At 44.8% G+C, this 26398-nt stretch overlaps 1 protein-coding gene across 2 annotated transcripts in view; it reads left to right on the top strand.

Annotated features, from left to right (window-relative positions):
* SANBR (SANT and BTB domain regulator of CSR) overlaps positions 1-26003 on the top strand; it is a 56253-nt gene extending 30250 nt beyond the window's left edge. Inside the window, exons 11-22 of one of the 2 annotated variants that reach the window (XM_075535210.1) lie at positions 2733-2856; positions 7907-8059; positions 10851-10996; positions 11637-11736; positions 13279-13311; positions 14467-14566; positions 17325-17416; positions 17968-17996; positions 18077-18150; positions 19112-19200; positions 23016-23107; positions 24202-26002. In XM_075535210.1, coding sequence (XP_075391325.1) covers positions 2733-2856; positions 7907-8059; positions 10851-10996; positions 11637-11736; positions 13279-13311; positions 14467-14566; positions 17325-17416; positions 17968-17996; positions 18077-18150; positions 19112-19200; positions 23016-23107; positions 24202-24238 — 1069 coding nt within the window. In that variant the 3' untranslated portion in view covers positions 24239-26002. Of the gene's footprint in view, positions 1-2732; positions 2857-7906; positions 8060-10850; positions 10997-11636; positions 11737-13278; positions 13312-14466; positions 14567-17324; positions 17417-17967; positions 17997-18076; positions 18151-19111; positions 19201-23015; positions 23108-24201 lie in introns of both variants that reach the window. The other variant, XM_075535211.1, reaches the window with a different exon arrangement.
* The last annotated feature ends 395 nt before the right edge of the window (positions 26004-26398 follow it).

Genomic DNA, 26398 nt, shown 5'->3' on the forward strand with positions numbered 1-26398 from the left:
CGGACACATGATGAAGGAGCAGCCACACCAACAGCGTGGCAGCAGCCAGGAACGCCACCACCTGCTGCACCCAGGCACCCTAAACCCCTCCTCACCCTATTCCTGCGAGTCCCGTATATACCCCCACCCTGCACCCCCGGGTCATATGCAAAATCCTGGTACAACTGGCCCAGCCCTCATCTTAACATATCATGCAAGGCCCGCCTCCTGTATCCCATAGGTGTATCCCTCAGACTCGGTCTGGCAGGTTCCCATAAGGTTTCAACATAACAGGCATCAAAAAGATTGAACTTTGGCTTAAACGGGCGCAGGTCACACAGTGGGTTACATGTTGGGTCATTGAAACCAACAGCTGTTCCAAGGGGCAAAGATGAGGCTTTGTACTCCCATAAAGATTCACAGTCTCAGAAACACACAGCAGTTCCATTTTGTCCTAGAACAGCGGTTCTCAACCTGTGGGTCGTGACCCTTTTGGGGATTGATCGACCCTTTCATAGGGGTCACCCGATACATAACAATAGCAATATTACGGTTATGAAGTAACAACGAAAATAGTTTTATGGTTGGGGGTCACCACCACATGAGGAACTGCATGAAAGGGTCATGGCTTAGGAAGACTGAGAACCACTGCCCTACAGGGTATGTGAGTCAGAGTGACTTCATGGTAGTGGGCCATTATATAGGGATTGCCTGTATGTCGTGCGGGGTTCATGCCGAATCCAATCGCATAACCTCTGATTTCATCCTGTTTCAAAGAAGTAGAGTTAATGTACACCTTAATCCATAAAATAGTATATCATATGAACACATCTAATCTACTTTTTTAATGGGTACCCTTTAAGAAGATTGAGGTGAAGAATATATCATTACATGGGCAGTGGTTAGGGGTCTACTAAGTGGCAACAAGAGGTGAGGACACAAAACCGGAAGTGTGTTCATGTTCACAAAAATGCGATCGCTGATGGTACTGTTACGGTTGATTTAATTTCCTGTTTACTTTATTGTTTCTATGGTCAAGCTGCAGAGCACTTGTATTTGTAAAAAACCTACCAATAGGACATTTTGTATTGGCAACATTCTGACTGTAGGGAAGTGTTTGACATTTGATCTTACTATGAATTGCACAGGCGACTTGAACATGTTTCGTTATTCTCACAGTTTAGAATAAGCAAGGAGCTTTCTTAGTTATTTCAGGCCTGGGCTTTTATAGGTTTTCTTTCTGGCTTGAGACTTGACTCACCTTTTGAACATTACTTCTATTAAAACCGTGACTAGTATTTGATTGAGGAAAGTAATTCAGCTATCAACATCAATTTTGGTTCTTTATTCAAAGTATTTTCCTAAAGTCTGCTAGTGATACATACATTTTAAAATGGTTTTTAAATAAAAAACAACATTTGAAATGTTTGACAGTATTTTGTTACTTGTTGAACTAAGAAACAAGTAGCAAAATTAAATATTAAAGTAGGGGTTTGGGGGGAAGGGACTGGCATTGCATATGACTATATCAAATTTGATTTTAAGTTTTTGCTATTTTTAACTTTTTATCAAATATACAATGTGTATTACCTAAATGTTAGTCTATATACCAAACTATTTTACTCAATTATTAGAAAATGTCTTTTGAACATAAAGCACTAGTATATTCATGAAATCTTTAGAATCAGCAATAATTACTTCCGTTTATTTTATAACATTCAAAATTATAATAATAAAAAGTCTGTTTAACAAGGAATTCCTGAGTCCCAAGTGTTTGACTGTTTGTTTTTTTTAAGATCATTTTATTGGGGGCTCTTATAGCTTTTATATCAATCAATTGTATTGAGTATATTTGTATATATGTTGCCATCATCATTTTCTAAACGTTTACTTTCTATTTGAGCCTGTGATATCAGCTTCTCTTTTTTCCCTCCTTCCCCCATACCCTCATGAATTATGAATTATTATTTTCATATTTTACACCGACTACTGTCTCCCTTCACCCACGTTTCTGTGTCAGTTATGTGTCAGTTATTGCAATCAGTTCCCCCTTCTCCCTTCACCTTCTCTCTACCCTCATGGGACCACTACTTCCATTTCTGTTTCTGAGTTTTATCTGACCTGGATTCCATGTGTCGTGAACTTTTATCTGTACCAGTGTACATGCTCCGGTCTAGCCAGAACTGAAAGACAGGACTGGGGTCATGATAGTTGGGGATGAGGAAACCTCAAAGAGCCAGAGGAATAGTGTGTGTTTCATCGGTGCTGTACTATACCCTGGTTGACTCATCCCTTCTGTGAGAGGATGTACCATTGTCTATAGATGGTTTGGGGATCTCTGCTCTGACCCTGCCTTGTTCTCCACAATGTTTTGTGTGTGGGGTCTTCTGATGCCTGTTACCTGAGCCCATCTGATCCCACTGGCTAGTAGGCTAATTTATGTCTCTTTATCTAGGTTAACAAAAACTTGACAGTGGACTTTTCTTCCCTTTTTCTGTTGTCCACAGAATAACCCCCCAAAGGCAGTTTTAGCTACCTGGCCCTGTCGTCCACACCGCGTCGCTCATTTGAGGAAATGTTCTTGGAAAGCAGCCACACGTTTTCATCACATCTGTTTGAAACACATCTTGGTCCCCAGCAGTTTTATTGGCATATAATTCACATGTCACTCAATTCAATAGTTCAATCACATCAAGAAGTTGAAATTTTTATATCATTTGCTTCCAAGATAACAGTTGTGGTTCTTTTCACAGAGACAAGACTTGGGATGTTCACGAGTATCTGAACAGTTTCTTTGAAGAATTAAAATCTTGGAGAGATGTGTATTGGCGCTTGTGGGGAACGGTCAACTGGCTGACTTGCTCAAGATGCTGTCAAGTGAGACTTTTATGTCCTTTATCCTTTTACAGTACTCTCAGTATCGAACTCTTTATTGTGAATGAGGGGGAGGATTACAGAGCACATTATCAGTTGTACATTCGACAGTCGCACACACTTTGTTTCAAGTCATTCAGTGCAGTCCCCTCAAGGCCCCATCATGTCCTCCCCTTCCACCCCGTGTCTCCTGTTCCTGTCCTTCCTCCTTGCCCGTCTGCTTGTACTGGCTCCTGGAGAAAAGGTTACCCTATGGATCACCCTTTAGATCCTACAGTAGAACCCCGGACTCAACGTTAATCCGCTCTAGGAGGAGCGTAGAGATGTGATGCAGTCAAGTTCCAAATCAATTTTCCCATAAGAAATATGAAAATAGACTAATTTGTTCTCAACCACCAAGTTTTTATACTAACCTTGCCTTTTTATACAAAACGTTACACAGAAATTTCAAAGTAATTAAGTTCCGAGTTCAAGAATATAATTTAAAAAATATATATATTTTAATAAGAAACGCAACATTAAATAAGTTTTTAACAACTGCAGGATGGCCCATCCCTTGAGACTGATGAGGATCCGGATCTGTGGACACGATGTGGAGAGGAGGTGTGGACAGAGTCAGGGTTTGGAAGGGGAAGCCCCTTCCATAAAATCAACTGCTGGCTGCTTTTCAGGAGGGTTTTCCCCCTGCTTTGCCTTTTTTCACCAGGACCTGCCTGACTTTCTCTAAAAAGCAATCTGTCTCATGTGGTCTGCTGTTGGCGTTTCCTTCACTGTTTTCTAAAAGGGGTTACTAAATTCTCATCAAGAATATCACTAACGCGGTTAACCAGTTCTTTATCATGATGATTCTTTTCAAAAACTCTTTCTTACGGCCCAGGTTTTTATCTAAAAACAGTACAAAAAGCCACAAAATCTAAGAAAATTATAGCTAAGAGCTTGAAACACAGCTGCAAAAGGTTTAAACAACGCGTACAACAATTTTCTCGACATTTCGTGTAGAAATCCGATTGTGTCCAGTACTGATGCGGCCGAGTACTGGGCGCTCTCCTGTAATTGGTTGATGATTCTGGCATTTAGCTCCAGATCTGACGGTGACTAAGGGCCCCTGTTTCAGCAGGGGTGGGAGGGTGGGGTGGGTTCTCTCAGTCTCTGTCCAGCCAGTAAGCCTGGCTTCTTCTCTCAGGGTTTGAGGTTTCCCTACTCTGTCCAAACCAACACTCGAACTCGTAGCCGGCTAGTTGATTCTGACTCTTGGAGGGCAGGTCCACCCGTCCCCGTGGGTTTCCGAGACACAGGAGGTTAAGTCGAAGGTCCTGTCTCTCTCTCCAGGAGCAGCCAGTGGTTTCCAACTGCTGACTTTGCAGGTTTCAGGCCCGTGTGTGGCCCACTATGCCCCCAGGCTCCTGCCCACTCAATCTGGGGCCTTGGATGTGACCCTTTCCAGAGCAGTTGGTAATGGGAGCCATGCCCCTCCAGGTCACCTGTTCTCAGCGGAGGTTAATGTCTGGGTGGTCTGTGGGTCCGTCCGACTGAGTGTTACACACATGGTGTTCATCACTCTCCCTCTGGCAGAGGGACGCCAGTGGTGGCACCGTAGAGGCTGCTCATGCGCCTTTCAGAGCCAGTCAAAGTCGGAGGTGTGACCCATTATTTTTGTGGACCGCACTATGCCAGCAGCGCCCGGCAGGGCACTCAGGGAAAGGCCTGCTTGATTCAGGCTGTTTGATTCGTATCTGATGTTCTCTAAGGCAGGGCTGTCACACGGGCCGCATGCGGCCCCTGTGGTAGGTTTTTGTGGCCCACCATGCTCTGAAATAAAATGTAAAACTGTGTGTACGGTATTGCCTCAATCCCCCCTCAGTGCTATTTTCTTCATAACAATTTTTTCTATTTTCATTTTATTTCAGAGCATCGTGGGCCACAAAAACTTACCTCGGGGGCTGCATGCGGCCTACGGGCCACCAGTATGACACCCCTGCTCTAAAGCAACTGGTGGTGAAAACAAGGGTGCTCTGCGGCTTTCCTTTCTGCATCTGCCATGTGCTCTCCTGCTATTTTAAGGCTGCAGCGATCAATCCCTGGTTGAATTTTCAGAAAAGTAGCAGGTTTTAAGTGTGACCAAATCCACTTTTTCAATGAGAAAAAAAAAAAGCAGCATCTTCTTTTCTTTGAATTATTTCCAGGTCATTGTATTTTCCTGCTGGCCTGTGAGTTTCTTGAGGAATTCAGAAGCACCTTGACAGAGTGCTCACATGTGCCATTTTGTTACAGTTATGATTCCCAAAAGATGCTGCTAGGTTTTCAGAAAACTTGCTATTTAGCATTAAAAAATGTATTATTGGGAACTCTTACAATAATTATATTATGCACATGATCTTTTATAACAATCCATAATTCAATTAGATTAAGCATAATTGTACAATTGCTGCCACCATCAGTTTCAGAGCATTTTCTTGGGGAGGAGGGAAAAATGAAGAGCTGATACCAAGGGCTCAAATAGAAAGAAAATGAAAATGAAGGCTACATGTGTACAAATTCACTGGATGCAAGCGATGTATGGATTGTGACAAGCGTTCTAAGAGTCCGCAATAAAATGAAAAAAAAAGAGAGAAAGAAAATGTTTTGAAAATGATGGCGGCAACATGTGTACACGTGCTTGATACAAGTGATGTATGGATTGTCATAAGAGCTGTATTGGGAAGCTAGGTTTGCTGACCCATGGAGCTAGCGTGGAGTACCTTTGGTCTGGGGCTTTTGGTGGAGTGGTTGGTATGTCTTTTGGGAATTTATTGGTAACCCTAAAAGAGTTGTTTTTTTTTTAATATTGCCAAAGCAGAGTAGAGGCCAATGGTCATGTGGCCAAAGACCAGCTGGGATAGCCCAGAGGTGGCTATCTCGATTCAAGAGTTGTACCCTGAGCATTCCTGATCCTGCACTGTAACCAGTCTGTACCTCCCAATAGACCTCATACCCTTGGGAGAAAGAAAAAAGAGCTGTAAAAGCCCCTGATAAAATGATAAAACGCGCAAAAAAGCCCCACAATCTTTTGTTTGCAAATCATAATTCGAGTTAGCAATTTAAACTTCTGAATTAGAGATTATTCTACCTTACTTTTGTTTTCGAGATTATCTCTGCTCAGAATGTTCATTTTGTTGTGTCCTTTGAATTATTTTACAAACTTATAGCTATTTCTGACACCTATTATTTAATTATTAAACCCTAACAAACTTTTTCACCATGATTCGGGGCCTAACAAACTTTTTCACCATGATTCGGGGTTACTCACCAAGTGTATTAGTATTGAGTGGATTATGTGTTGGGCTGTTGCTAATTTCAAGGTCAGCAGTTTGAAACCTCCAGCCGCTCTTCTGGAGAAAGCTAGACTTTCTACTCCCACAAAGAGTTAGCATCGGGGAAACGCCTGGGGCAGTTCCGTTCTATCCTGTAGCACCACCATGAGTCAGAAACGCCTCCATCACAGGGGGTTGGGCTTGTTTTTTGCTGCTGCTTCTTAAGTTTCAAGGGAGGCGGTATTTATATTTTTCACGGGAAATCTGTTTTGATGACTTGTCACTTGTGAAATCTGATAAACATCAAGACCCCGTGCCTTCAAGTCCGTCCCACTCTTAATGACCTGACAGGCAGGAAGGAGACCACTCTGGGGGCTTCCTGGGCTGTGATCTTACTAGCCCCTACCTAACCCCCCCCCCCCCCCACCGCACATCAGGAGGGTTGGTGGAGTTGAAGTGCCAACCTTGCAGTTAGCCACCAAGCATGGGAACTGCTGTACCTTGGGGCTCCTGAAATTAACTTGCTCCATTTGAAGCTTAAGTACAGTTTGTTTTTTTTAATCGTTTTATTAGGGGCTCATACAACTCTTATCATAATCCATACATACATCAATTGTGTAAAGCACATTTGTACATTCATTGCCCTCATCATTCTCAAAATATTTACTCTCCACCTAAGCCCCTGGCATCAGCTCTTCATTTTTCCCCCTCCCTCCCCACTCCCCCCTCCCTCATGAACCCTTGATAATTTATATATTATTATTTTGTCATATCTTGCCCTGTTCAACGTCTCCCCTCACCCACTCTTCTGTTGTCCATTCCCCAGGGAGGAGGTCACATGTAGATCCTTGTAATTGGTTTCCCCTTTCCAACCCACCTTCTCTCCAGCCTCAGTATCACCACTCACACCCCTGGTCCTGAAGGGATCATCTGCCCTGGATTCCCTGTGTTTCCAGTTTCTATCTGTACCAGTGTACACCCTCTGGTCTAGCCAAACCTGAAAGGTAGAATTGGGATCATGATAATGGTGGTGGGGGAGGAAGCATTTAGGAACTAGAGGAAAGTTGTATGTTTCATGCACCCTGAGTGGCTTGTCTCCTCCCTGAGACCCTTCTGTAAGGGGATGTCCAGTAGCCTACAAATGGGCTTTGGGTTTCCACTCCACACTCCCCCACCCCTCATTCACTATGATAAGATTGTTTGTTCTGATGATGCCTGATACCTGATCCCATCGACACCTCGTGATCGCACAGGCTGGTGAGCTTCTTCCATGTGGGCTTTGTTGCTTCTGAGCCAGATGGCCGCTTGTTCACCTTCAAGCCTTTAAGACCCCAGACACTGTATCTTTTGATAGCCAGGCACCATTAGCTTTCTTCCCCACATTTGCTTATGCACCCATTTGTCTTCAGCAATCGTATCATGGAAGTGAGCAGATGATATGATTTTTTGAATAGTTTTACCTGCCACCAAAGTCACACTTAAGCATACACCTCCAAGGTTTTATAGGCAATTGCGGAGTTACACAGTCATCTTGACGATCCACGTGCTAGAACATTTCTGTCAACCTGGGAAGAAGTGCCCTGCTCCCCCTCCTGGCCGTGCTCCATGCTCAGCCCTGAGCCCAGGCAACCCCGCAGCCGCTGACGGCGCCCAGAGCCCCTCTTCATTGGTCACCTTTCAAGAACTCAGCCTCTTTTGTGCGTTCTCTATGCGTAGTTTCCTCTTGGGGCTGATACTGGGCTTTCTCTGTGTCTCCTGTGCAGGCTTTTCTCTGTACGGAAATTTCGCACTGTCAGTACCACTCGGAGGCAGTGGTGTACCCCCCAGCCACGAGCTCCCAGAGCGCCATGGGCACTGGGCTCTACCCCTGCTGTAACCAAAAGGTGCTACGGTTTGATCCCAGTCAGCTTACCAAGGTAAATGGTGACGGCTACACAAGTGAGCTGGCACACGGCACTGCGAACTGGCATGTCTTCATTCAATCCTCTCCCCTTTGGCTGTTTCCTGGGGAGGGGGGGTCACAGTTCAGATCATCAATTTGCAGTCAGTAGTCCAGACCACTAATCAAACCTTCCGCTAACTAGTCCATCACCCCAACGCATGCACACACCCCTACTCCCTTTGTTCTTGTTACAGCATACAAGTAATGCTTTCGTGTAGAGAGCACTTTAAACAACACAGAAATATTGTTTCTTAGTTTCAGGTGAGGCAATATTTATATTTTTGTTGTTTCTTTTAACCAGTCCTCCACTCCATCCGCCTCTCCTTCCACACCTGTTTCCTTTCAGACCTTGTTTTAGATGCTTCCAGTATCAATCGGGTGTAAGTTTCACATGGGAAATGAGAGCATACTATCTGTCTTACTCTTTCATCCAGCTGTGTACCGAGGTCAGCCCGCTGTGTCATGGCCTTGCGCGGCTGTGTGTATAGGACAATGGCCGGCATTGAGGTCATGTTCAGGTTGGCAGGATTACAGTGCTGCAGGTGGACGCTGGTGTGATATGTGAGCAGTGCTGTAGCTTAGAGCCCGTGATCCCTTGATCACTAACTCTTCTGAAAATGTTATGCAATGAAATTTCATGAGTGGATGAAAAAGATCCCAGCTTTTCCTTATCATTATCCCTATGACAGAAACATGTATCAGACCCTGTGCAGTCCATGTGGAAAGTTCATTTTCCCTTTCACAGAGCTGCTCGTTCAGTCATTGACCAAAGGGTTGCTGGGGTTGGGGGAGAGTAACAAAGAAATGTTACCTTCTAGTGTGCTTGACACAAGGGGTGGGTGGATGGATTATGATAAGAACCCCCAATAAAATGATTTTAAAAAGAAAATAAAGGAAAGCCATCCCCATTTCAAGACTGCAAAAAAATAAAATGTCACACTGCACCCATGGTGAACGTCTGAAGATGTGCACAGGGCCACAGATGTCTGTCCTAGGCTGGTACGCCGTGGTCTCAGGAGTCCAGGTGGCCCCCAAAGGAGCTGATGTGGGGGTGAGATGTGAAGGGTGGAGGGAGGACTTGAGGGAAGGGAGAGCATTCCATGAGGACAGCAAAGCAAGGAAGACCCTGACAGGAAGCTGCTGTGGACATTTTGCAAAACCAACGATTCCTTCATTTGCACATACTTTTTCCCCCAGCAATGTAAACAAAACTGTGCATGGGGACCTCACCAGGTCCAATACACCAGAATCAAGTGACCCGCACCTCTGGGGAGATGATGGAGAAGCTCCAGATCGTTAGCCAGAACAAGGCCAGGGTCTACCTGGAACAGAATGCCAGTTGCTCACATGCAGCTTCAGGTTGATGCTGAAGTCATTCAACACAAGTCCATAGGAGCCAAATGCGACTCTGAGTATCGCTCCACTGAAGGAAGAGACAAGGTCAGAAACAGATTTAATGTACTGAATAGTAATGCCCAAAGACCAGATGAGCTGCAAGAGTAGCAGACATGAAGACAGCGGAGGTTATTCAAAAGAAACTTACATGGGCACTTGACTAAGTTGGCATTGCAGAATACTGGGCAAAGGGTGGCCTTTCCAGTAAGAGCTGTCCATGGGGGAGGTGGGGGTAGGAAATCAAATTGAACTCTGTCCCATGAGTTTAAAAAAAAATCTATATGTGAAGAAGGAGCTAAGCAATCTAGTAAGAGATTGGTAAATCCAAGAATATCAGTTGTATTAAATCTGTTGAGTTGTGAGAAAACAACTGAAAGATAGAAAGGAATATTAGCAATATAAATACTCATAAAGGTTTGTATTTTAAAATGTGGCAGTTCGAACCCACCCAGAAGCACCTCAGGGGATAGGCCTGTCAGTTTGCGTCTCAAAGGTCACAGACCTGGAAATCCTCCAGTGTTGTATCCTGCAGACATGCAGATTGAGACATACTCTACAACAACATGATGCACAGTAACCGTCCCATATTAGGACTCTTATTGTCAGGCTCCTACAAATCAGTAAGGGGTGGGGGAGACAATAAGCGTTTCACACAAGCAACATCTTCGTTGTCCAGCAAACAAAGGAGCGCTGTCTCGCTTGCAGTTGGGGAATGCACATTGAAACTCCTCTCAGTGACTAGGACTGGATAGAAAGCCTTAGCGTTAGCCAGGAGGGGCATGGCAGGAGCGCTCGTGTGCTGCTGGGAACAGTCTATTCGACCCGTGTGGGCCAGGAAACGTAGAAATAATGACCACAGCAGTGTTGCTACTAGCCCGCACGGGAAACCACCCCTCCATCAGCAGGAGGATACATAAATCATGTCTAAATATTCATGCAATGCAGGTCTGTGCAGGAAAGCGAATGTCACTGCTAAAGGCGAAACTGGTTGGATTATAAACATACAGTGTTGAACCAAAGCAGCACAACAAAACCCAAGTGTTGAGGGGTTCATCCTTTCATGGTAAAAGCATAACGTACAGGCAGCAGATTGTGCTTGCCAGAAGAGGCCACCCTGGTAAGAGGGAGGCAGTTACGACTAGGAAGGGGCCTTCCGGGATTCTGTGAGCCGGCTCGTCCCTAAAGTGGATGGAGGGCAGGGATGCTCTTGGGTACCAGGTGCATCTGGGTTTCAGGACCTTGCGTGAGGAGGGCTACCTTTTCACAGGAAAACATTGTAACTGGCTCAAACAGCTGGGAACGCAGAACACACCAGCACACGGATCTTTAAAGGAAGGCTTTCCACTAATTTGATGTCACTTACCTGACAGGGCTGTAAAGTGAGGGACCACCTGGTTACGCGCTGTGATCCAGCTGAAAGTGAGGACGTGCAGTCCTTCCCGACGATGAGAATTCTGGACGACCTGATCAGTCACAAAGATGCGATCGCTGTTCCTTTTTCCAAAGATGCAATTAGGTGAGAAAAAACCCAGCCCCTAACAAGTCAGTGTGCCGCATGCGGCTTAACACGGCGGGTCTCAGAACCCCCGCCCCTAACACGCCTCCACATCAGTAGTGTCTGTCCCCGAGTCACTTAACCTCACTTTGGGAAACTTAACCTCAAGTTATGTGTTAACTTTCAATCAGAGCCCACCAATGTTTGCAAGAACAAACAAAGACAAACAAAACAGAAACACGTTAAGAAAAACCCAAACATTTTAAAACAGTGAGGTCTCATCTAAAAAGGTCTTAAATATGTAATGGGTCATTGGTCATTTAAAAGGTCGAGACCCTCAATAGAATCTTTAAGGTTTCCGATGGAGCCAGGTGGTGTAGCAGTGAGGCATAGGGCTTCGATCCGCATGGTCGGGAGTTTGAAACCACCAGCAGCTCTTCGAGTGAAAGACTAGGCTTTCTCCTTCTGTAAACAGTTCCAGTCTGAGAAACCCCAGTGGGACCCTATGTAACGGTGGGTGAGTCTCCAGGTGAATTCAATTGAAGTGCAAAACTGGCCTGCCTTATACTCAGGATCTGACTTGCCACACAGTGACTTGCAAAATATTCACAAGTAAAAAAGAGGTTATTTGCATCTAAGTTTTCAAATATGTTCTTTCAAGTGAGCCCGGGGTTGCCGAGTGTGAGGAAAAGGGTCTCGACTGTGATGTGTCCCTGGAGCCAAGCACACCGTGGGGCCCCAGGACCGGGGAGCTCAATGCTGTGAGTAGCATGCGTCACTTGCTCCTTGTGTATGGAGACAGCTGAGCAGTGTAAGTGGAGACTAAGAGTTGTGTTAATGCGGGAATCACTGACTGCCTCATTCGATAGAGCTCTTTGAAGAGTTTCCGGCACGGAAACCCTGCCCTGGAGGGTCCCCGTGAGTTGGAATGGCCTTGAGGACCATGAACTTGAGAGTTTTCCATGATAACAAGGCTTTATGCTGAAATGATAGGGCTGCGGAGGTCATAAGGATTCATAACTAATAGACATAAATTTTGAAAGACTAGTACGAAAGCTTCGTGGTTTTTATTATAGACAGTTAAGGATTAAAGTTACAAGGAATCTAGGAACTCAGGTGCAGGTAGTCCCTGATGTTCCTTCATCTTCGAGCTGGGCCACCAGTGAGGGGGGCGGTTCATCTATTGTTCATAGTACCCACCATGGGCAGCATGGCAGCACATCATTAGCTTACGTTATCAGTCTCATGAGCCCTGGTGATGGAGTGGTTACTTGTCGGGCTGCGAGCCGCATGGTCCGCAGTTCGAAACCACCAGCAGCTCCTCGAGTGAAGGGCTGGCCTTTCTCCTCCTCTAAACCCACAGGGGTCGCCATGGGTCCGCAGTGACTCCATGACAGTGAAAGTGGGTTGTTCATTGTCATTCTCCTCCTGAGCCCCACAGACCTTTACAGGTTGAACTCAGAGAGATAGTGATCATAAAAGAGAGTCTTGAAAACAGAAACATCCAGGAGGTGCCGGACCGGTGTCAGGACCTTCTTCAGAGCTCATCCTCAGACGCAGCCTGAGGGTGGCAGGAGCAGGCTGTTTGGTTCCTGCCTCGTTCAAGTAACCTGGTCTCCTGCAAGGGGATTTTTAAAAGGAATGTTCCATTCTCCCTGCACTTTTCTAAAGCCTCCTCATGGATGAAATTCTTATTTTATTTTTAATTAGGAATCCATTAAATTTTAAGGGACTTGAGAGCTTCAAAAGAATTTTTTACAAATTGATCAGAAAGCTTTGAGTGCTTTTACTTCTGTTCCCAAAGACCAGGGGACTAGCCGATCGGCTCTGGACTTCTGGCCTGTCTGTTGCTTGGAGAAGCATTCACTGAGAAATGAACTATGCCACAGGGCTGCGTCTTCCATTCTTAACATGTGCTTGTAAATTGTATATAACGTCACCAATTATTAAATACCCATTATTATATGATTCCTTATCTTATAATAAAAGTTAAACATCCAAAGTTATTCAGCCTTTCAAAAACAAATAAAATTACGTGACTGATCCATGTGATTTACTTATCACTTGGAAGTGAGTGGCCGCTCTTTCATTTCTTTGCCCCCTGTAATCTCCCCCGGACAATGTATTTTAAAGATTATGATCTGTGACATCACTCTGAGTTTTGAGTTAGGTTTCTACCCTTCACAGAGCTAACGTAACTGCTAACGGCCTCAGCGATTCCAGAATGCCCCCGTGAAATAACGAGGGACACGGTCTGGCCTGACTGCAAATGTATTAATCTCGTATTCCTCTCTCTCTTGTAGTTTTTGTCGCTGAAAAACTGGACACTGCAACTGGTAAATAAACAACGATGTTCGGATTCAATGGCTCCCTTTGTCCCTAAATTAAATTGTAGTTGGCTTGAATCTTGTCCATGCCTTATTTGAAAAATATTAGCTAATTTTATTAATTTTTCTGCCCAGCCTATACAGATTCTCACTTATGAAACATACATTACATTGTTTAAGATAGCCACGCATACCATTGTCTGACTGCGTAATCGTTATGTCTGGCCAAGAGACTCTTTAAAGATCACGTTTACGTTGCATTTAGAAGGTTGAGCAAAGCAGCATATTATTTGTTGGCCTGTGTGCTGTTAATAAGCCAGCTGCCACCAGGACTCAGCAGAATGGAATGAGATTGGGGTCAGTGGAGCCAGCCAGTAGGGTAGAGAGATGTAGTAAGTGACCCAGGACCCCAATAGTGTGTGTGTGTTTGGGATTGCTTGCATGTTGGGAATTGGGGCTTTGATGATTGGTTCCAATGAATCATAACCCTGCATTCAGTTGAGTGGCTGCGTTTGGCAGGTGAGCGAATCCTGAGTGCCTGTGACTGGCCTCGCACTGTGGCGGAAAGAAAGAGCGATGTACTGGGGTTATTTCCTAAACAGAGGCTTTCTCTTGTCTGTTCTCTGCATGCTCTGTGGGACCGTAGACATTTGATCAGTTCTTTGTTGTTTCATTCAACCCAAGTAGATTTCCATAAACGCACTTGAAAAACTTGTCGTGAGCTATGTGATGATGTTCCATTTTTTAAAAAAATACTTTGATTGGGGGATCTTGCATGTCTTATCACAATCCATGCATTCCTCCAGTGTGTCAAGCACATTTGCACATATGCCGCCATCAACATTTTCAAAGCATTCTCTTCCCACTTGAGCCCCTAATAGCAGTTCCCCATTTCTTCCCCTTCCCTCCCTGGCCTACCCTCCCTCACAAACCCTTGACAAGTTATAGATTATTTTTTCCATATCTTATATTGCCCTCCATCGCCCCTCACCCACTTTTCCGTTATTCGTCCCCCTGGGAGGGGGTCCTGGAATGATCCTTGTGATAGATTCCCCCTTTCTCCCCTCATACTCCCCTAATCCTCCTGGTATCCCGACTCTCCTTGTTGGCCCTGAGGGCTGTTCCATTTTTAACAGGCTGTGTATTGTTTTATTTCAAATTCAGAAACAGCAGTCATTATTTTCCGAAGAAGAAGAATATACCACTGGATCTGAGGTCACTGAGGACGAAGTTGGAGATGAAGAAGAAGTATCCAAGAAACAAAGTATTCATTTCTAAATTGGAATTGTGTCTCCTTGTGCACGAGCGGTGGCGTTCACTATAAAGGCTTTCATGCAAGCGGCAGGGGCTGACTAAGGAAGTCCACATGGTCAGTTAAAATGTGAAGACTGAATACTTTTAACAGGTGCCATTGAAATTATTTGCCCCAAGACCAAGGCAGAATACGAAACAGGTGCAGTGTCCTGAGAAACCGTCCTCGGAATTCTCACTTCAGGTGTTACCTAATGATTCCTCCCTGTGACGGTGGAGCCAGGAGGTGAATGGTAGTGGCTCTCCAGGGAAGCATTGAGGAGGAGCCCTCAGTACAGCATGTGGTCGCATGCACGTGCACATGCGTGTGCACAATGACCTGAGTCAGAAATGTAACCCTGGGATATTGACGCTCTGACCTCCCTCTGTCTCATTGCCACATTTTGAATACTTTTTCTTAACATTATATTTCAGTATAATTAGTCAAGAAGAAAACACTACTGTGTTTAAGTTTCACCCATACACAGACATAATCTGATTGAGGTATAATTTACATATATGTAAATAGAACTGACTGATGTTAAATGCACATGATGACATAGGTTTGCACAGCTACCACCAAAATTAGGTTATGAGACATCATTCCCAAACCTTCCCGCCTGCGCCCTTACACCCATTTTCTTTCCCCACACCCACTCTTAGGCAGCTAATCTGTTGTCACTCGCTCTACTTGCCTTCCTCTAGAATTTCATATAAACGAACTCATGAGCAGCCTTTTATGCCTGGCTTTTTTTCACTTAGTATATTTTTGAGATTCATCCATAGTGTGTGTAGCAGGAGTTTGGTCACTCATTCATTCATTTATATTTGTAATGAAAATATACAAAGTTTTTGGACATAACGATCAATGTTGGCTAAATTCTTCACATTGTGTCAACATTCTTGTCATTTCTGTTCTAGTTGTTTCATTTTCATTGATCTAATTCCCCTGCCCCAAAATATTTTTATCTTTAAAATAACCCCTGGTGGAGGAATGGCTACGAGTTGGCCTGCTAAATGCAGGGTCAGCAGTTTGAAACCACCAGCTGCGCCAGGGAGAATTTTCTCACGTTTGATTGGGATTTCTGTTTTGTTTGTAATTAGAGCACACAATTGTAATGAATGGATGTGTGTAGTTCATGCCAGTATTCCCAAAGTTAGGTCCTTGTCTCGTTCTTGAATTTCCTTCTTTGCCTTTTGTTCCAGACAGACAAAGGCCAATAGTTAGCGTTTGTTCCTTTGTAATGCTCAATGGTTAGTCTGCTGTGTGGAGTCCCTAATTTATTTATCATTCACCACGCCATGGCATGTGAGTTGCCGAGTACAGCTGCTCCGAACATTTGCTCACAAATCCAGACAGACCTGTCTGTTCACTTTTCGTGGGTAGCTACCTCGAAGTAGAATTGCTGGGCCACGTGGTAAGGGCACATCACCTTTACAAGGAACACGTGTTTTGCAAAGTGCCTGTGGTGTTGGATGGTCGTTCCCAGCCGCAGGGTGTGGGAATTCCAGTAGCTGCCCATTCTGACCAATCTTCTTGATTAAGCCACGCTAGTGAGTATATAGAGGAGTCCTGGTGGCGTAGTGGGTGCTCGCTGGCCTGCAATTCGAAAGGTCAACTGTTCGAAACCACCAGCCGCTCCTCGGGAGAAAGAAGGAGTTCCAGTCACTGGAGCAGTGCTGCCGTGTCCTACAGGGTCGCTGTGAGTCAGCATCCGCTCACTGGCAGTGAGCTTTGTCAGTGAGCAAGTATATAATGCTGCTTACCTTGACTGGCCACTTGTGTATCTATTTTAGTGAAGTATCTGTTTACATCTTTTGCACGTTGGTTTTGTCAGATTGTTTCCTTCTCTTGAGTTACAAGATTCCCAGACCTGTTTGGGCTATGACTGTGCTGTCTGTCAAGATTTGTCATCAGCAGCAACCGAGCCTAAACCCCACTGTGTCACCAGGCTCCTTGGCAGTTAAGTTTTGTACATATTTTCTCCCAATATGTGCCTTGACCTTTCATTTACATACTGGCATCTTTGGAAGACAAAGGTGCTTTGTTTTTGTTTTTAATTTCTCAAGAACACTTAATTTTTTTAGATTTTCCACCACACCACCAGAGCCCCTGTAAGACAGAAGGACTGGTTACCTGTGGCCCGAGCTGTTGGGAAAAGCATTTAGTCAAAGTCACAAAACCCAGAACCCAACTCGCTGTTCATTCTGACGCAGCAACAGAGTAGAACTGTGCCTTCGGATTTCCAGCGCTCTAAATAGCTACTGCCCCACAAAGCCTCCACTTGCTCCCGAGGCGTGCCGGTGGGTTTGAACTGCTGACCTTTCTGTGAGCCATCCAACAGGTCCCCGGGAACGGCCAAAGGACACCAGACAGGGTTCTGTATTGCACCCTCGCTTCTGCCTCCCTTTCCGCTGTGCTTCCTCGGGACGCTGCCCGTGTCCTTGCAGAGTTTAACACTCAGCCGGGAGCTTGGGCAGTCTTCAGGTAGTATTTAGATCGCAGGTTTCTGCTCCCAACATTTCCCTTTGAATTTGCAGTAAACCCCCAGAGGTTTACACCAGGTCAAAAGAAGCAAAGCGAGCCTCTGTCAGGCAATCTCCATGTTACTTCTCCGTGGGTTTACTTTTTATCCAGAAGGAACTAGGAAGCTTTGAAAAGCGGCGCTCACATTGGAGTAGCAAGAGCCTGGGAGCAGGGTGTGAGACTTGACATTGACTTTCCTCTCCAGGGAAGAAGGAGAAGCCAAAGAAATTCACTAAGCAGCCCAAAAAGCAGATGTCTTCACCCTGTGCTCAGAAGAGAGAGAAGACCCCGGAGAAGGTGATGCTGAGTGATGGACAGTTGCTATGGGAACCACTTGAGCCAGTGTAGCAGGGCGGTGGGGGGTAGTTAAAAGAAGAGTAACACGAGGAAAGATACAGAGTGTCAACAGTGGCAGAGGTCGGAAGAAGACAGCAGTAATAACAGCAGTTGACTCAGAGAAACCGTGGATTCCAACATGGTGTAAAAGGCTGGGGCTTTTGGGGGTGACGGGCCAGAATGGGACCGTGACCCATCTAGGCTGTGACACGGGGTGGGCTGTACGATCGTTTTGTTTAGTAGCCCGGGCACATGAGTGCACGAGTTCTAAGCCTGACTGTGCCTGAGATGGTGCTCCAGGCTCTGACAAAGGTAGGGTGCACTTCCCCGGACAAGCTCCTGTCTAATATGAGGTCATCCTCGTGCCGGCGCCACCCAGTGGTTGGAAGACTTCCGTGCGAGAAGGGGGTGATGTTCTTGCCCCAAACCAGTGCTCAGTGTCACCAACCCTGGGCAGTAGTCACCATCACTGCACGTGTTCTAATTGGGCCTTCGTGCTCTTTCTTTTCCAGTCGGCTTCTAGAGACGCATCTCCTTTCATGTGAGTAAGCTCCTCCTCCTAGTCTGATGTCCATCCTTCCCACAGCAGACACACTGACTCCTGTGTGATGTTCCCCATAGTGTGAGTATGCAGAAAAACAAGTGGGATGTCACCAGATCCCTGCGATTCAACCAGGACGCTCAAAGGGAAGACGGTAAGCTGCATCATGTGGTGCCAACAGCAAAGATCACGGCCGTCTATCATTGTATGACACGTACTGAATCCTGGTGTTGGGTGCCCTCAAATCTGTCCTGACTCATAGCGACCCTACACACAACAAAAGGAACTCTGCCCACTCCTGCGCCATCTGAAATTGTCCATCTGAGCCCGTGGCTGCAGCCACCATGTCACTCCATCTCGTTGAGAGCCTTCCCCTTTTCCACTGCCCTGCTTTCCCAAAGCGTGATGTCCTTTCCAGGGACTGATGTCTTCTGACAGTGTGTCCTAAGTACACGAGGCCCAGCAGCATTCTGGTGTGCCCCTTCTAAGACAGACCTGTTCGTTCCTTCGGCGGCATGGTCCCTTCAGTACCCTGCCAGCACCACAATTCACATGCATCGACTCTCAGTTGTCGCGTCCCTCTGAGGCCATTGAAAATACCGGGGCTTGCATCGGGCACACCTTGATTCTCAAAGCAGCCTCCCTGCTTCTCGCCCCATGACCCAGCCCCCTTACACCTTTCCTCCTCCTGCTCAGCTCCTGTGTAGCCCCACACCCTCCAGGGTCAAACATAGTATCATGGGCCAACAGGAGATGGCACCCCAGGGCCCATGGGCCACTCTCTCTCATGTGGCTCAGTGGGTGTTGAGTCTTGTGCTGTCTTCGATTGGAGTGACCCATGGGAGGCCCCCTGGGCCTGCCCCCAGCCTCCCATGGACCCAGTCCATTAGGGAATTTTTTTCAGTTATCACTGTGAAATGTTGGGTAACAAGATAGATCAGTGAAAAATAAGTTTTAATTTTGCCATTTGCTGCCTCAAAATTTTCAATGATTTATAGTTGTGGCTATCAGATAACAAGATATTTTCATAACCTCTTGATGATTTCAGTCTTTTTCAACAAATGAAAGTTACCAATCATCATATAAGGCATTGATTACTACTTTGTTGCCTTCAGATCAGCGGCGGATGTCTGAAATCACAGGGCATCTAATAAAAATGAGGTTGGGCGATCTGGACCGGGTCAAGTCAAAGGAAGCAAAAGAAGTAAGAGCTGTGTACTTGCTTAGAGAGTTCTTCTGACTTCAATTGGCAGCATGAAAGAGTATAAAGATGTTCTTGGCAGAATGCTCAGAGAGTAATCTAACTACTTCAAAACATTTTTCATTTCTGTAGCAGTTTAACCAGTTTGTTCACACAAATTTTCCATCATCTTCTCTGTGTGGGCCAGAAATGCTTTATTTCATGTGTAATAAGGAGTATCGTACCTCAAAACATGGGTCAACCTGGAGGACATTATGCTGAGTGAATTAGTCCATCACAAAAGGACACGGGTTGCATGAGACCACTGTTAGCAGAATAACAAGAGTTGCAGACTAAAAGGAACAGTCTGATGGTGACGGGGGGGAGGGAGAGGAGGGATGTCAGACTAGAGGGCCGACAGGTGATCACCTTGCGTGAGGGGATGACATAAACCAACAGAGAGGAAAAGCCGGCAAGACCCAGGGAGGTGGGTCCGTTGTTGAATGTAAAAGTGATGATTTGCTCTGTAAATCTTCACCCACTTTGCAACGAAAAGTAAAAGAATAAAGTGCCTTTGTCATTAGAAGGTAATGACACAAAAGAGCAGGTCACTTGGCTCTCCAGAGGTGCTGATTTTGATCAGCCTGCACGGGATGTTTACACGTGAGCTGTTTAATCAGTTCTTTCGCTAGAACTCGTAATCACAATATGTTGGCATTACTCTCTGTCTTCTGTATTTCGAGTAACTCTTGCTCTCCTCAGTCTTTCATTTAAAAATTTACTCCCCACCAGAAAATTTCTAAACCAAAACAAGGAGAATGGTGATCTTGGGTTAGGCAAATGTTTCTTAGGCACAACACCAAAACCTGATTCATAGAAGAAAAAATTTGACAAATTGAAGTTTCCCAAATTTAAGTTCTTCTTTTGGATAAACATTGTTAAAAAATTTAAGAAACAAGCCACAAACTATGATAAGATATAAGGCGAACACTTATTGAATAAAGCATGTATGTCTAGAATCTATTAAGAACACTCAAACCTCTAATAAAAAGAAGAACCCTGTTTGGGTTTTTTTCGAATTTGATATGTTTGTTAAATTTTTAAAATTGGGATTAATACATATATCCAATCATTTCATAGTTCAGTCATATCAATAAGAGTTGTACGATCATTACTCTAGTCACTTTTAGAACATTTTCTTCTTTGTACTCCTTGTTATTCATGTAATTATTTTCTTCATTTGTGGCAGAAATGTACACAACCAAACATTCTCCAGTTCAACAACTGCATGTAGAATTCAGTGCCCTTGATTATACTCTTTGTGTTGTACGACCGCTCTTGACCTCCTTTCCCAAATTATCCCACCACCATGAACGTAAATTCAATGCCCCCGAAGCAGAAGCTCGTCCTCCTTCACCCACGGTCACCCCAGGTCAAGTTTACTTTCTCTTTTCTTACACTCGTTGTCTTGATATCATACGCTTCCATATTTAAATCGCTTTTTAAAAGAGTTGTGTATACCTCATCGCATTCACTTCTAATGCTCCTTCCCTCCTCCCCATTCACTGTTTGCTCCTAAATCACCCTCCCCCCCATAGTTCCCCAATACACCATTGCATCAGTCATTGCCTCCGCATCCACTCCTCTGCTTCATAAACACAAACAACTTTAAAAATGAAACAAATCATAATATAAAAATAAAGAATAAGAAAGAAAAGACCACCAACAATATTTAAAAAGCCAGAGAAGAAATTTCTGTCACGGAATAAGTGAGAAATATTTCAGCCTCGAGCAAATTCAGGTTGGGTTGGGAGGGAGGTCAGCTGACCAAGTAGCTTGTTATTCCATGGTTTGCTCCACCGTAATCGAGTTTACAATCGTCTCCGTGCCTGAGAGTGAAGCTGTTGGAGCCCCTGGCCTGTGGCCAGAGAGGATCTGCCAGAGACGTAATCTGACGAGAGACTCTGCAGATGGGCTTTGAGGCTCCCACAGCCCTCCAAAGCCTACAAATCGGGGGCTCACAATTTAAGCTCTCATTTTCCTATGTCATCTTAAGATCCCACAGGATCGTGCGCTTCCTCGATGTGGACTTAGTTGGCCCCTCACGTAGATGGCTGCTTGTTTAATTACAAGCCTTTAAGACCCCAGACACTGTCCCGATTGATAGCTGGGCCCACCTGCTCTCTTCACCACACTGCTGTGGCGCCCTGATCTTCCTTGGTCTCTTCATGAAGGCGAGAACGGAGCAGGGCCATGTTGTGATAACTACTTGGGTTGGGACTAGAATGACGGGGGACCCCAGAATCCATCTGCTTGTTCACGGGGTCCTCTGACTTACTTTGGAGGCCCTATTCTGACAGCCCACCACCAACAAGAAGCAGAATCACACACAAAACCCAAAAGAAACCGAAAAGAAAAGCATCACCAGTCGTTCTCCTGGGCTTTAAGGTGGCTTCACTCTTAACATCCACAGTGTATGGCGGCCTAGGATTTAAGGCTGTTGCTGTGCGGGGTTGATGGGAGTCCAGTCCCACTGAGGGCTGCAGTCCACGCGCTGTTGCTTTGTGCAGATGGGTTTCCTAATTGAGCGAGCTCGCTTTACACTGAGCTTGGGGAACCCGGTTTTCAAAACTGGCAAAAGATTGATCCAAGGAAATAGATAGGTGGCAGAATACATGAAAAGATGCAAAATCATAAGTCTTCAGAGAAGTATGCAGTAACCCATAATGGGAGAGGGGGAAAAGAGGAGGAGCCTGTCCCACGGGCTCAAATAGAAAGTAAATGTTTAGAAAAGAACGATGGCAGCATGTGCGCAAACATGCTCGATACAATTGGAGTATGGATTGTTAAAAGAGCTGTAAGAGCCCCCAATGAAATTATCCTTTAGCAAATAATTTTTTAAAACCTTTTATTAGAGGCTCATACAACTCTTATCACAATCCATGCATACATCAATTGTGTAAAGCACGTCTGTACATTCTTTGCCCTCATCATTTTCAAAGCATTTGCTCTCCATCTAAGCCCCTGGATTCAGGTCCTCTTTTTTTCCCCTCCCTCCCCGCGCCCCCCTCCCTCATGAGCCCTTGATAATTTATAAATTATTGTTTTGTCATATCTTACACTGTCCGATGTCTCCCTTCACCTCCTTTTCTGTTGTCCATCCCCCAGGGAGGAGGTCACATGTAGATCCTTGTAATCGGTTCCCTCTTTCCAAACCAGCTAACATGGAAACACACATGTTACTGACAATACCACGTGGAGTGAGATAGGGAGCGCTGGAGTTCTCCTACACTCAAGAATGCAACATGACCACTTGGAAGATGATTTGGCGATTTCCTATGAAGTTGTACGCACACCACAGACAAGCCTGTGTGTTTATAGTACCTTTATTCATGAACCAGCCACCAGCAACAACCCCAATGCCCTTTACCCAGTAAATGGGTAAGCAGACTGGCATGTATAAGAAAGAGGGTCTGCCTGCCACGTGTTATGTCAGCATGGATGGGGCCCCTGCGCATTACATGAAGTGACAGCACACATACTAAAAAGGCCGCTGAGTAGAGGATTCCAGGTAGTTAATATTCCAAAAAATACCGAACTGCTCTGGGTGGCCAGAGACTGATAGAGGATGATGAGTTGTAACAGGACCTTCTGGAGTGACAGGACTGCCCTTTGTCCTTATTGTGAGTTTTACTGTGTGTAATTTCTACTTCAGTTTGCTTAAATCCAAAAGGCTCACAATCAGTTCACTCAGAAGCATAAAGAGTCATGCTACTTTGAGCGAGCAGCGCTGCTTTGCTTTCCCGTGGTGGTCACGACGCTGCTTCTCTGCTCCACAGTTGGCAGGAGGGATTTACTCCAGGCTGGAAGCACAAATCAAGGCCTCCGTGCCCCCCAGCGGTCGGCAGAGCAGCACAGAGAAGAACGCCAGGTAAGGCCACACAAACCCCACGCCAGCCCACTGCCATCGCATCCAGATGGACCGAGAGCCACCCTGCAGGACGGGGTAGAGCTGCCCTGTGGGTTTCTGCGGCTCTACAGCTGCACAGAGCAGTAACAGTGACCTTTCTCAGTCGGGGTCAGTCCGTCCTTGGAATACAAGGAGCTCATTGTTTGAACTTGGTTTTTTAGTTGGTTGATTGTTTCAAAGATTCGATTGTCCAAATCTCAATTAGATCCTGCTGACTACTTCTCTTGGCCAAATTATGCTTTTAAGTGTAACACCTATGCTAGTATTAAAAACAAAACCCTCTGTTTACCTGAGTCTAAACCTGCAGCTGCCTTGTTTAAAAGTCATAAGCACAATATTTCATGAAAGCATCACGGTCATTGTTTGTATTTTCAGTTAAAAGTTTTCTGTTGTGTGAGGCAGCTGTGCGCTGAGCCACTGGTGGTAAAATGGAAACCACGAGGCTCTGAGTTAGTGGGATTTTTGTACTGTTCGTTGATGAAATACCGAGGCCTCTCTCATTCTTTATCATCTTACTCTGCTTCGTAAGACTTACTTAGATCCTGTGTCATTTTACATCACAAACCTTCTGTCAGGGCTCATAGTTAACCAAGATCTGAATGTGAATGCTTACAGTGCAAATGCCCTGTTGACAGTTCTGGAATTCAGAAAGTTCCGAAATCTGGATCCCCCCCACAAAACACACACACACACACACACACACACACACACACATGTTTATGGCCATTCAAACTTGAACTGAGCTTCTGTGTGGCTATAGAGTTGTCGCTTTCGTGATCCAACCTAATGCCAAGAGCTTCTCTACGGAGATGTTAATGGGACGCTGCAGCAGACCCATAAATCGTGAGCTGTGTGCCATGTCTCTCGAAAATCTAAACGCAGCTGAATTCCTGAGCACATCTCACTCCAGCTGTTGCAGGAAACGGGTTACAGAGCTACAGGAAGTTTCAGCGGGCTTCGATAACTGTCCAGTAAATGTGGTATAAAGCAGCAGCAGCAGCTCCCCACTGTTTGAGAAGCAATTCTGACTGCCTTTTCTGTTTAAAACAATGTAGGTCTAAAAGCCGTTTGGGGCAAGGGCGCCCCGTATAGAGCGCCTTCTGGACTCCACTAAAAAGACAGACTCCTGGACATCGCAAGTGGCTGCCCTTCGGGGAGACCTGCAGAAGGAGGTCTTTCAGGTGTTTTAAGTTACTGCGTATTCTTGTAAGCCACAGTGTGAAGAGAAATACACAGTTAGGTCTTAAGAAAATTGTAAGTAAGACACTTGAAATCTCCATTTTCTTCTAGTGTTGTTCTAAGTGATGTAGAAGACAATTATTTTTAAATGTACCGCCTTGGGGCTCCTCACATTGGTTATCCTTGATTTATTTATTTGAATGGGATGAGGCTGAACCCTTAGGCCAAGGTTTCTAAAGAAACGGAAAACCGTTAGAGGAACAGCTGTCGTGGTTTCTGAGCACGTGGCCGGCGCAGTGTGCCACGGCCTGTAAACCTTTGGGCAGCAGCAAGGACTGATTTGCTGGGAGTCCCCGGGACGCTCACTGTAAGTTTGCATGACCATTCAGGGATGCTGGATTCCGAGACTGCATTAAATAAAGTTTGAAGGTGAGGTATTTCTTGTGTTGGGCAGAAGGATCCTCCCGCTCCCCCACCCCCAGCATTACTCCGCAGAAAGCACAATGTTAAACGCCACTTTTGATTTCTGTTGTTTAAATGCTTGTCTCCTGTGATGTTCGTTAGTGGCCGTCTGGATTTGTTATAATAACTGTCGGTAGTTTCAGAAAAGTCAATCTCTCAGTTGACATCAACTGCACTGTTGTCAGGGCCACCCCAGCCATGTTTCTATAGCCATGCCAGTAGCCCCTGAAAGCAGTTGTAATCACTCATGATTTCAGAGCTGTCCAAGGGACAATCCCAAAGATCTTTGATGGGTGAAGAATTGCTCAAGAAAAACCACAATAAAATTGAATTCTGTAGATCATGTTTTCACTTTTCTAACCAGGCAGAAAGCATACTCAGGGAAATCTATTCCAAACCATAAACATGATAAATGATGTGTTTGGAAATTACTTAGACGGAGGTCTCTGAAAAGTGTTAAAATGAATTGTTTTTATTTTTCAGTCTTCATTTGCCTTGTAATTGAAAACCTCCCAATTATTAAATTCAAGGACAGACTGACAAAGGATGTTGGAATGGCAACTTTTTTTGGAATGTTGAAGTGTCACTTGATTTAAACTTTTGATCGCTATTTTTAGTGAATCACTATTTTTTAAGTGAAAAGTTTAGTTAATAAATAAAACTAGGTATCATTTGATGTTGTAGGTATAGACTTAAGTCTTTGACTTCTGTTGGGAGGTTTTCTTCCAGTTTATATAATTTCTAGTTATTTGATGCTTATGAAATAGACTATGATAGTTTTTTCTTCTTAAAAATGTTTTCTAGTACATTGTTTATAAATTATTTAAATAACAGAGTCTTGTTGTAGTTGGCTCTGTTCTCTGACGAAAAGGTTTGGGGTTTGAATCTGTCCACAGTGCTATGGTGGTCACAGCTTGAAGAGGAAAAGGTTTCTCACTGACAGTGAAAAATAGAACTGCTTCTCCCTGGGGGAATTGTACCACTGAATTGACTTTTTTCCCCCCCACAAACTGGAGTTTATCAGAATTTGTTTCTCTTTGGAATGTGTTCCTTAGCTTATTAATTATATTATCTGTATTACCTATCACAGGTATCACAGACACTTTAATCAGACTGTTAATAGTGTTTTGTTTGCCAGATACTTTGAGGTTTTACCTAATGTCAATTCTGAATTCCCAGCTCTTTAATTGAAATAAATGTTAATGACAAAAGTTGTCTGAAAAGTTCCTTGATCTGAAATTATTCCATCTTCGCTGGGAGGATAAAACCACCGAGATGTGCTCGGATGGCAGGGTTTTTTTCATGGAAAATTACTGTTGTTCCCAAGGGACCTTTTTAATTGTTAACATTGTTTAAAATGATGTTATTCTGATCCTGAGTGCCTGCATGTTGGTTTACATGCTTGGCTCCTCACTGAACACTCAGAGGCTTGGGTCTGTTCAGAAATGCCTCAGGTGAATCAACTTCAAGTCCAGCCATCAAAAACCCTGGGGAGGACGCAGGAATCTAACGCAAGAGACTCGCTCAGTGGCAACCAGTTTTTAAATATGAGCTAACTGGGTGTGTGAGAAACAGTAAGCATTAAGTCAGGACGGGTAAATTGAGGGCAGT

This window comes from Tenrec ecaudatus, chromosome 17 (assembly GCF_050624435.1).
Source record: "Tenrec ecaudatus isolate mTenEca1 chromosome 17, mTenEca1.hap1, whole genome shotgun sequence".
Taxonomy (NCBI): domain Eukaryota; kingdom Metazoa; phylum Chordata; class Mammalia; order Afrosoricida; family Tenrecidae; genus Tenrec; species Tenrec ecaudatus.